This window comes from Panicum hallii, chromosome 3 (genome assembly GCF_002211085.1).
Source record: "Panicum hallii strain FIL2 chromosome 3, PHallii_v3.1, whole genome shotgun sequence".
NCBI classification, from domain to species: Eukaryota; Viridiplantae; Streptophyta; class Magnoliopsida; order Poales; family Poaceae; genus Panicum; species Panicum hallii.
Window position 1 is genome coordinate 58,238,602 of NC_038044.1, and position 11,076 is coordinate 58,249,677.

Genomic DNA, 11,076 nt, shown 5'->3' on the forward strand with positions numbered 1-11,076 from the left:
GTCACTCGAGTCCGCCAACTCTGTCAGTCAAGACCTTCCGACGACCACCGCCCAAATCCCGCATCATGGGGTGGCCACCTTATCTCGTCCATGTGCGTCATGCTCCGTCCCTGGCGCTACGCCCCGTCACTCCGTTGTGATGGAGGTATGTCTGCCGCGTCGTGATGACGCTGCATCCCATCTCTTCGCGAGGATGGGCAGGTGGAATAGTATCCCCTACCGTGGGGACAGATAGGACTGTAACCTCCGTGGAGGGAGTGGTTGGCATGTACGGCTAGTTGACTCCGGCGTGTCCGTCCCTATCCTCAGCAACTGCCCCGGGGACGGTCAATGTGCGAGGCCCGGCCGGCCCCGTCCTCGTTAGCCAGGGAAAGTGATACATGTATGGCGGAGTTAAGTCGGAGGACCACAGTCAGATCCGTGGTAGAGACCCAATCCCTGAGCTTCTCCTAGGTCGGGGATGCGAGCAATACTTTTCCTGACCGGCCGGTCAGCCGGGATCATGAGCCTGAGCTGCCTGGACAAAGCCGCGGCCCACGAAGGTGGGCATTCGTTCCAGGTGTTGTATTTGAGCTAGTCGGAATGCCAGCGGGAGGCAGGTCCGCTGCGGTTTCTTGGACCCGTCAAAGTCAAGACTCAGGAGGGGAGTTAGGGCTTAAGGTGAAAGGAAAAGTGAGGTTACTTTGGTCTTCTTATAATTTTTTTCAATTGTTTTTCCCTTTTTCTATTCATTTTATTTTTTACTCAAAACGCAAAAGACAAACATCTGAATTAGGGGAGCAGAAATACATTTGCACCGAATTAATTCATTTGCACCGACCCAATTAATTTTGCATTTTCGCACACGGGCACCGCGCCGCCACCAACATACAACCCAGACACGCCACAAAGATGTCACCCTCACTGCCTCACACGTTCATCAAACCACAATCACTTGTACTCTCTCCACCAAAAAAAGAAGACAGAGAAAAAAGTTTATCATCATCACCTCATCGTGCATGCGCGGCACGATGGATGGATCTGCAGACAGAGCTGCGAAAATGCAATTAGTAAGCTGGACCCACGCACATGGAGATTTACGTGCCAACAACATCCATCTTAAATCTTAATCAGGAACAGCACTTGTCTTTACAAGAGCAAATCATGGCCAATGAGTAAGGCTGAAGGTTGCAACAGAAGAATCTGGCCTGACAGGGATTTGCTTGCTTCAGAAAAAAAAAAGCTGACTTGACTGAGCTGCGAGATTTGTTCTCTCACGAGCTTGCCAGCATTCTAAGGAACTGCCGACAAATTAAAGAGGCGGAACGGCGAAGCTGAAAAGAAGACGAAACTAAATCCTGCACCGTGCCTACTTGAGGTTGAGGGGCACGAACAGTTAACTTCTTTAGCTATGGAGAGGTACGAAAAATAAAATTTCTTTTACAAAAGAATATGCATGTAAACATTGCCTGCCCTTTTTGACGCATTGATCTTGATATTTGTATTGCATATATTCCTTAAAGAAGCAAACGGGTCAAATATGCTACGCAGTTTACATACATTTCAAATATGCTACGCAGTTTACATACATAGTGAGTTAAGTGTTTGGTTCTTTTTTTTTTTGTTAACCGTGTGATGCATCATGTCGGGGTAGAATATGAAGAATCATGGAAAAATAGAAGCGAGCAACCCCTCCAGAATGACAGAAGAAAGGGGGCAAAGATTGACTGTTTAACTTTAACTGTGGCTAGAAGCAACCAGAAGCAGTGAAGACACAAGGCTGCAGCCACGTCAAGCTCTGTTCAGTGCACATGGTGTGGTATGGCCATGTTCCAATCAAGCAGAGATCCCCAGAACCGGTTTCACTCGAGGAGGAATACAAGGCCTTGCCAAGGTCACAAGCTACCGACTACACCTCTGGAGTCTGGAACCCCAAAGATAGAAACCAAGCTTTTTTTTTTGGAAAATCAAACCAAGCTGGTTTTCACCCACCTGCATTCCCCCGTTCTGAATACACGCACCCAAATCATCTCTCACTCTACTATTTCAAAAAAGAAAAGTAAGTACGGTTTACACCCTCGAGCTATCGCAAAAGTTCAATTTTCAACCTTAAAACCGAAAACAGAAAATCGAAAACCGAAAACTGGATAAGAGACGCCATCCAACTGTCGAAACCTTGCAAATTTGGTCCTTAAAGTGGTTTCGAATGTGGTTTTCTATTTTATAAAAATTAAAAATATTTAAATTTAAACTAAAAGATTCATAAGTAATTCATTTCAAATCTAGAAAAATACAAAATGAGTATAAATTTTTTTCTAAAAATATAATCTATCTATTGGCACTGTACTTGTCAGTTATTCTGATCTAATTTTTATGTTCGTAGTATTTGGTTGATTTTAGTTATGTCTATTATTTTTGAATAAATAAGATTCAAATAGAGAAATAATAGATAGCTTATATTTTTAGAAAAATTTTGGTACTAGTTACATATTTTTCTGATTTAAAATGAACTACTTTTAATTTTTAGATCTAATTAGGATTTTTAATTTTTTTAAAAAATATAAACCACCTTCGAAACTACCCTAAGAGCCAAATTTGTCCGGTTTCAATAATTGGATGGTCTGTTTTATCCGGTGTTGTAGTTTAAAGTTGAAAATCAAACTTTTACGGTAGATTAAGGATGTAAACTGAATTTTTTCAAAAAAAATCATCTCTTACTCTCTCTAGCTATCTCTCTCTCTCTCTCTCCAATTATTGACTCAAACTGTTTTCTCGCACCCTTTTGTCACTGTCGGTCTCATTTGCTTCGCCCCTCCGCAAATTTTCCACAACCACCGCACCACCATTTCCTCCCGTCCATGCCGGCCCGGACCGGCCCCCCGCCTGCACCCCTCCCTCCCCAGCTCATCCACCCCTACCCGGCCGATCTGCCAGACCCCCAACATTCCCTGCCCCCTCTCTCCCCTATTCACTAGCTGTGTCCTGCCCAGCGGTGTCAATGCCTGGCTGCAGCCCGCCTGCCACCAACCACCCGGCCACGCCGTGCCCAGCTCCCATATAGCCAGCCAGCAGCCACTAGCAGCAGCCTGGGAGCGCTGGCATCACTAGGAGCCCTGCCTCTGTAGGTAGAGACTGTGTTGTTGCAGGGGGAAGAAGGGAAGAGGCCGGGCAATGGCGACCTCCTTCCAGGGGACGACCACCAAGTGCACCGCCTGCGACAAGACGGTGTACCTCGTCGACAAGCTCACCGCCGACAACCGCGTCTACCACAAGGCCTGCTTCCGCTGCCACCACTGCAAGGGCACCCTCAAGGTACAGCCTAGCCCACCACACACTGAACTAACTCAGTTTGCAAAGTTGAGCTCTTAAGCTCAAGCCCCTACATTTAAACTCAATATAGAAGTTTATCTTAAGATTTGTATCACTACTGGGATGTGCAATAAGGCAGTGAGACTTACCGGTGTGCGTGGCGATCTCTCTTGCTGTAGCTTGCGAACTACAACTCCTTCGAGGGGGTGCTCTACTGCAGGCCTCACTTCGACCAGCTGTTCAAGAGGACGGGGAGTCTGGACAAGAGCTTCGAAGGTATGATGATAACCCTGTTCTCTTGATTCCTTTGCGTTACATACATAGAGATCCGGTGGTTCTTGAGCCTGATTAGCCTGTCCTCACTACCTGCAAATGGTTCAGGAACTCCGAAGGTTGTCAAGCCAGAAAGAAAGAATGAGGTATGCAACAATCTGTGATTCATGCTTTACTTAGTACGTAGATTCATGTCGAGTAAATGTTAAATTGCACCGTGTTTTTCAGTAATTAAGGTACATATAAAAAACAGTAGGCATTTGAACCATTCATCAGAATAGATGCAGAGCAACTCCTCAAATCTGAAGTGACTATAGATCGAGGACACACAAATACACGGTGGTGACTAGTGAAGATAAGTAGACACTCAAAGCCTGATGAATGACGCATGGATCTGAACAGTGTAAGTCTAGCTCAGTAAGAAGTGACATATAGGGAGAAGGAAATATTCATAACACCTTGCCCCCCTGAAATAGATCGTTGCATCAGTGTTGTATGTTTTTAATGTTTCATACCATCCAGTTGGCACTATTCATCCTTTGTTCTTTATCAACAACTGGCACTTGGTGATGCTCATCATGATTGGGTATGTTGGCAGAATGCTATTAAAGTCTCCAGTGCCTTTGCTGGCACCAGAGAGAAATGTGTTGGATGCAGCAAGACAGTCTATCCAATTGAGAGGGTACGGCTCTATATTCTACTATCTCAATTATTTGCCTGCAGTGTTGAGTGTCCTTTACTTGACTATCTGTTACCAACTTCTCATTCATCATTTAAACAAATACAATGTTTTTGAGAGAAAAAAAATATGTAGAAAGTTATATCCATGAAAACTGCATTTGCTGCATTTTTTCCAAGTTGGATGCTCAATTATTGATGCTTGACAACAGTAGCTGAATTCACATTCGTGACTTATATAAATGTGTTTGAAAAAAATAATAGAAAGTCTATTCATGAAGACAGCATTTGCTGCATTTCCATGTTGGAAGCTTGATTGTTGATACTTTCTGCTGAAAGATAAGAAAAGGTGACAGGCATATCGTACCTCTTGAGAATTAATTTTCATGAATAACAATATGCTGATTGCGACACACCCACTAATCCTTCAGGTTACCGTCAACAACACAATGTATCACAAGAGCTGCTTCAAGTGCTGCCATGGAGGATGCACCATCAGCCCTTCGAACTACATCGCGCACGAGGGGAAGCTCTACTGCAAGCACCACCACATCCAACTGATCAAGGAGAAGGGGAACTTCAGCCAGCTCGAGAATGATCACGAGAAGACATCACAGGCTGGCTCGCTGGAGGACGAAGAAGCAGAGTATTAATCTTTGAGCATTTCCACAGATGAATAATGAATCTCCTTGCATTTGCTCGAGAGCAATATATCTTTCTGTGGCACGGTTTGGTTTCAGTTTTACCCATGGAGGTCATGTGCGCTCGGAGAACAATGATACATCGTCTTGTATCTGCATGTAAACCTTGTTATATCTGAGTCAAAATCTCTACCTTGTTTCACCATTTCCATTGCTTAGAAGATGCACCTGCTATACAGGATAGAGCTGTTAATTATTGATCCACCCTATTTTTTAAAAGATATTTGGCTAAAGGATGCATAACAACAGAAAACTAACAAGACCAACAAAACAAAAGGGTGTGGGGGGTTTGGGGGGGATGCATAATCTGAATGAGCAAATGTTTCAAAAAAGAGAGAAAACATCGATTAGCTGGCACTGCATCAAAAGCAAGAGGTATAGATCCAAACTGAATTAATAATCGGTACCAAATAGATGATCCAAGGTGTAATGCGAATATAATTTTATGCCAGAAGGTAGAGAAAAGCTTTCGTGCAGGTGTAAAGCAAGTCAACAAGTCCATTATGACAATTCGGAGCGTTGCATGGTACCGAATATCACACAGAGTACTCAACAAGCACATCTTTTGAGTTTAATTGCCTAAACGAATTCAAAATTGGCACAACCATCACATTTTATTGTTTCTGATAATATGAGAGATGTATTATTTACAAATAGTTCAGGATCCCAGAGAGGATAATAAACCTGTACCAAGAAAAATAAAGCTGGGAGGATCCAAGCTGGCACTTATTTTATGAATCATGACAGTCACTGCCCAGCTGCTGAGATCCCCCAGCACCAGCTTGAATATCCTGACAATTTCCTTCACTAACTGTCCCTTAGACCAACTAACATGACAACGTCCCATCCATCAACCATTTTGGTTTGTTTTCTTGCAAACAGGACAGTAACAATTATTGTGAGGGCCCTTTGGACTGCACATCTAATTTGGCATGTGCACAAAAATAATGGGAGAAACGTAAGGAATTTGCCATACATAGTACCAAAATTAAGCATGCTCCGGGACAACCATAACTCCAGTGTACAGAACGAATGAATGATGCAGTACAGTAAAAATACAGCAAGTAGATATCTGTGAGGACTGAGGAAAACGAAGATTCAGTGCATAATGTGGAAGCCATGCAAAATTTTATATAGAACATAAATGTTTTAGTACAACTCGCTATTTAAATTACCATAACATCATCCTGCGGTTAACTGATTTTAGGATGTATTAAAGTCAGCACCCCAATGGATATTAGATCTTTTTTTGAACTATTCCTGCGGTTCTCTACATCTTCATTTGTATTGTTGTGGATCGTGCAGACAAATGATAAAGCCTGTATCATGTATGCACCAGAGCTGTCCTCAGCTGTATCTATTGCTGTTGATGCAAAGTCAAAAGTTGGCAGATGTTCTGCAGCAATATTGCAAATTTGCAATAGCATTTTCTGCAGGAATAGTTTTCCACAAGCAAGGGTCTTAATTTGCTCACCTGATTTGAAGTCATAAGCAATGATCAGTGTATTCAGATTTCCATTAGATTCCATGACTACAGATAGTAGCTTCTGCAAATCAGATTTCCACCTAGCGCAGAAATACAAAGGCCTTATTAGAAACAAATAACATGTTAGTGCCATCCATATACAAAGTACACAGGAAAAATCAAAACATATGTAAATCACTGTACCACAAGATCAAAACCAGATAAAGTTACAGGACAAGGCTGCAAAATATTTGGCCTTAAGCTACATATTTGAATAATGGAGAGATCAGACAACAATCTGCCAGGAATTTTTGACACCAGAAACCTGAAGAAAGATTGCACAGGAAGAGATGCTTTTCAGGACAATTAAATTGAATGATTGACTTATCTTTGGAAGATGCAACTACAACGACAACAATTATTTTACAGAGACGAGTGAGTAAACCAATTATGTTCAAATACAGATAATCAGCTATGGAACTGGAACTACTACTATTACCAGTACAGTTTCAATGTAGGAAAAGTATTTATACAAGATAAAGAAACCTTCATATAAACAACAAAAAGAACTGAAGAGACAGCAAATGCTTTTCTAGTCTCAAGAGAAGACAACAGTAAATGACAACTTAACAAACTTCCTATGCTGGACAATGACATTTGAAAGTTGGAGAGTCAGAAACATCTCTTTATTACTGGATTGTGAAGTTGGCAACAAGGACATAGCAGTCATCTATAAGGATGTACCAGCTCCCACGAGGAAGTAACAGTTGCAATTTATTGGGATTCAATGAAGAAATGATAATGTACATTGGTATTCTGGCAACAAGTACATGCCAGAAGGGACCAAGTTTTGGTTCAGTATCAGGATACATGGGTATTCTAGCAGCAATTACATGCCAGAAGGTACCTGTATTCAGCAACTTGTCATCAAGAGTACAACAACTGGAGGCAACATGCCTCAACACCAACTATTGAATTTTCCTAAAAGTACTGTACAAGGGGTTCGCTGGCAAAAATTATGTGCCAGCCAGACCCAAATTTGATGTTAAGTATCAAGAACACAACCAGCTGAGGAGACATGCCTCAGATCTATCACTGAATTAGTGCCAACAAATCCAAACCCGAAGGTTCCATCCTCATATAGCCAAATCCTTCCCTCCACACTCCTCGCATCATCTAAGGGGGTCGATAGTTGAGGATCAACCACATCATGACTGGAATTGATGCACAATATCCGAGAGATAACCCTGTTCTCAGCATCTGCATGGTTGGAAGTCACACCTTGGATGTGATAGCGGCTACTGTAATTATCCAGCTCTTGCTCGGAGAATGGTGGTTCAAGAAATGTAGTATCTGTCGTCCAAAAGACAGGAGAGTAGCCAGAGTTTTGGCCCCTTGGATCACTAAATCGACGACAGGTTACTCCACCAATGTCATCATAGGCGATAAGGTAAAATTCCAGAGTCCTATCCTCGCATATACCCTGGGGGAACATGGAAGTTAACATAATATGCATGGCAAAGCTCAACTGTTAAAAAAATAGGTGACTCATTGATATATAAATCATGCAACCATGTAGATAGTAATCCTCTAACTGGACAGAGAATCATTTCCTTAAGTTAACACCATTCTATGTGCATGGCAGAGGACCAATTGTACAACAGGAGGAAATTAATTATTTGAAGAAATGAAAAGAATGGACATTAACAAAATCAAAATTGTGGACATTGACATTCACCATTCACGAGATAAAATTGAGGAAAAAGTTAATAGATTTCAATGATAATGTAAAACTTTCCCTGAGTTCTCACATCTAGAGAATCACAACGCCTACAAAGTTGCACGAATAAGCCTGTACTTTTCCAAATCCTATAAAATGGTAAAATGTTGCACCAAATCTAAGAGGCAAGAGGCAAAAAGCTGAACAATCTGACACCGTGTTTGAGAAAACAAGATGACATTAACCGCAACATGTTGTAGGATTCCATACGAGGGTCATCGTAAACCACAACTAATTCACCCTGATAATATGCAGCCAAAGGCACATCTAATTCTATCCAGCCTCCATAATGATTCTCATAAAAGAAAATAGTTGATAACATATTGATATTGTAAAAAATTAACTGCTAATTCCCACATTTTCATTGACAGAAGCAACCCAGAAAACCACGATTATTTTGACACATACAAATCTCATTAGGAACTAGCCAGTCATGGAGGGTATTATATGTCCAGAAATGTTCCGAAAGACCAAATGTGATTTATCCAAGCTTCTGAAGTATTAAGATCCAATGAAACTAATATCCAAATCCCTAGGTTGTTCTGGGTACCCATTTGCATATTGCGATTGGGAACTAGTATGCTTCCTGGTTGACATCAAGTTAGGGTCAAGAGAATCACAATAAGGCTAAAGAACTCCAGTTCATAGTTTATGAAATGGCAGTCATCCAACCATGAAAGATGCAACTTGGCATGCTGTCAAAACAAAACTCCATCTCAATTACAACACTTGCAATTTGACTAGCCTAATTTGTGACAACAACTAGCAGCTCCAGTAACAGTAAAGGATTCAAAGTCTACATGAACACCAGCAGGCAAATATAGTCGGCAAAATTAAACCCCAGAATATTTAAACGCTGTCCATGACTGCTTGAGCATATAAGTGCAGCTAAAATATTAACAGGCCAAGCTAGCAACAATACCAATAGTCAACTCTAAAGAAACTGCATCATGCTCTCCTCAATGGTATTCAATTGAGCCAATTAAAAATAACCATCCGAGAAATTCTAAATGTAGTTCAGCATAGCAAGAACACTAACTTCAAACATGACAAGCAAGTGCATGGCAAGCACTAAGCAGGTCAATGCAGATGTGCTGCTGAATGTGCAGACATGCAACCTGACTGGACATCTCTGGCTCCATGGAACTATACCATGATAATGCGACTCCTTTGCAGCATCCATTCAATATAGACTCAAACTAATGCATTCAGCATTCAGCCCAATGTCCAACAACTGTGCTGGTAATGTGTGCCAATCAATGTGAAGTACATACAGGTCCTCAAAAAGGTGAAGTCGTCAAGCACGAAGGCTCCTTGCTCCTCAATCTTTACAAGGGTGCAAGGTACCGATCCCATCCAACAGTGTGAGGTTCACGGCCCAGAGTGAATGAGGCATCTTCATGGGAATTGGCGTGCAAATTGTGCAGTCCCGGACCTCTCATCTATGGACTATTGCACGAACAAGCAATGGCATTTCACGGTTCTGACCAGCTACATCGCGAGCACTTAACAAGCATGATACTGGAACAATCAAACTTTGCAACAGAAACAGCACTGCTGGGACATTGCGCAACGACAAGTGAGCAAGCTCTGCGTAGAGAGGAGGAAGCACCTTCCACAGGCCCTGAAGCGGCCGCGCCCGTGTCGGCTCCGCATCCGCGATCCTCACGAAGTGCTCGGCCTCCATCAGACCTCCCCTCCTCCCGTGCTTTCCGCGCCTCCTCCTCCCGGACCCGGGGCTCCTCCTGTTGGCGAAGTGCGCGTACATCTCCTCCGGCGGGGACCCGCTCACCACCTCGATCTCGTCGTCCTCCCCCGCCGCCGCGGGCTCCACCACGATGTGGTTGTTGCCGACGAAGTTGACGCAGACGGGCACGTCCCCGAGCTCCGCCACGGTGTCCCCTGAGTCTGCGATGGAGAGCGTCACGAAGGGGGACCTGGCGACCCCGCCGCGCGCGGAGGGGGCGAGGAGGGACGCCGCGAGCGCGGCGCGCGCGGGGGCCCACTCGAACGCGGCGAGGGACGGGGCGGGTGGGTGGGGCTGTGGGGAGGCGGAGCCGGAGGACGGCAGGCGGCGCCAGAGGCCGAGGAGGCGGCGCAGGCGGTGGAGCGAGCGGAGGAGCCTGCGCGCGGCGGCGGGGCTGGGCGGGGCCGGGAGGACCGGGCGCGCCGGGGAGGCGGGCAGGCCGAGGCGGAGCGCGAGGGCGAGCGGGAGCGCCGGGGAGGACGCGGCGGCGGCGAGGCGGCGGCAGGCGCAGGCGGCGGCGGCGGCGTCGGGCGGCGCGAGGAGCGCGAGGATGCACAGCAGCGCGTCCTCCGGCAGGTCCTCCAGCGCCGTGCCCGCCGCCGCCAGCGGAGAGCTCCCCATGGATGTTGCGTCGTGAGATCTCGATGGCAAATCGGAATGGGCGGTGACCGGAGAGCGCCCCTGATGAGCGGGGAGGCGTGGAGGAAGAGGAGCGGGGAGAAGACAAGAGGTGTGGGATTCCGCGGGTGGAATATTCGGGCGTGGATTCCGCGGGTTAACAAGGCGTTCCCCGCGGTGGGTCTGTGGGGTCACCGACGCGTGGGCCCCGGTGAGGCGGCACGGCTGGCGTGGCCCGCTCGTCAGTGGGTTGTGTGCAGGTCTCGCCGGAGGGAGGCGCGTGCGTGCAGCGTTTCCTCGCCGGTCGGGAGAAGTAACCGGTGTGGGCGGAATGATGGACGGCGCTCCGCGTCACGTGACGTGGCGCGGCCGCCGGCGTGCACTGGCGTGGCCGAGGTCGGCAGCGGATCACGTGCTCATGGCGGCGGCGGCTCCGGCTCGCCCGGCGGGTCCGAGCCGCAGATTGCACGAAAAAAATGTTCAGTTCAGGAAGAAATACAGTATATTTTCTGTCAAAAAATAAATA

General features: G+C 45.4%; 2 protein-coding genes across 2 annotated transcripts; one reads left to right on the top strand and one right to left on the bottom strand.

Moving 5' to 3' along the window:
* Positions 1-2,888: 2,888 nt before the first annotated feature.
* On the top strand, positions 2,889-5,085 carry LOC112883995 (LIM domain-containing protein WLIM1). Its single transcript, XM_025949274.1, has 5 exons — positions 2,889-3,291; positions 3,468-3,564; positions 3,670-3,707; positions 4,160-4,243; positions 4,671-5,085. The coding sequence occupies exons 1-5, from the start codon at positions 3,151-3,153 to the stop codon at positions 4,890-4,892; spliced, it is 582 nt and encodes a 193-aa protein (XP_025805059.1). The 5' UTR covers positions 2,889-3,150; the 3' UTR covers positions 4,893-5,085.
* Positions 5,086-7,159: 2,074 nt separating this feature from the next.
* Positions 7,160-10,644, bottom strand: LOC112887525 (F-box protein At3g12350). Its single transcript, XM_025953714.1, has 2 exons — positions 9,798-10,644; positions 7,160-7,888 (listed from the first exon to the last, which is right to left on the bottom strand). Exons 1-2 carry the CDS (start codon positions 10,551-10,553, stop codon positions 7,451-7,453), a joined length of 1,194 nt encoding a protein of 397 aa, XP_025809499.1. The 5' UTR covers positions 10,554-10,644; the 3' UTR covers positions 7,160-7,450.
* Positions 10,645-11,076: the final 432 nt, after the last annotated feature.

What these genes read in the sequence shown, in the direction of transcription:
- LOC112883995 (XM_025949274.1), top strand. Translation starts at nt 3,151, where the DNA reads ATGGCGACCTCCTTCCAGGGGACGACCACCAAGTGCACCGCCTGCGAC. An exon ending in AGCCAGAAAGAAAGAATGAG is followed by an intron (nt 3,708 to 4,159) that starts GTATGCAACAAT and finishes GTATGTTGGCAG; the next exon opens with AATGCTATTAAAGTCTCCAG. An exon ending in CAGTCTATCCAATTGAGAGG is followed by an intron (nt 4,244 to 4,670) that starts GTACGGCTCTAT and finishes CTAATCCTTCAG; the next exon opens with GTTACCGTCAACAACACAAT.
- LOC112887525 (XM_025953714.1), bottom strand. Translation starts at nt 10,553, where the DNA reads ATGGGGAGCTCTCCGCTGGCGGCGGCGGGCACGGCGCTGGAGGACCTG. An exon ending in CGCTTCAGGGCCTGTGGAAG is followed by an intron (nt 7,889 to 9,797) that starts GTGCTTCCTCCT and finishes ATGTTCCCCCAG; the next exon opens with GGTATATGCGAGGATAGGAC.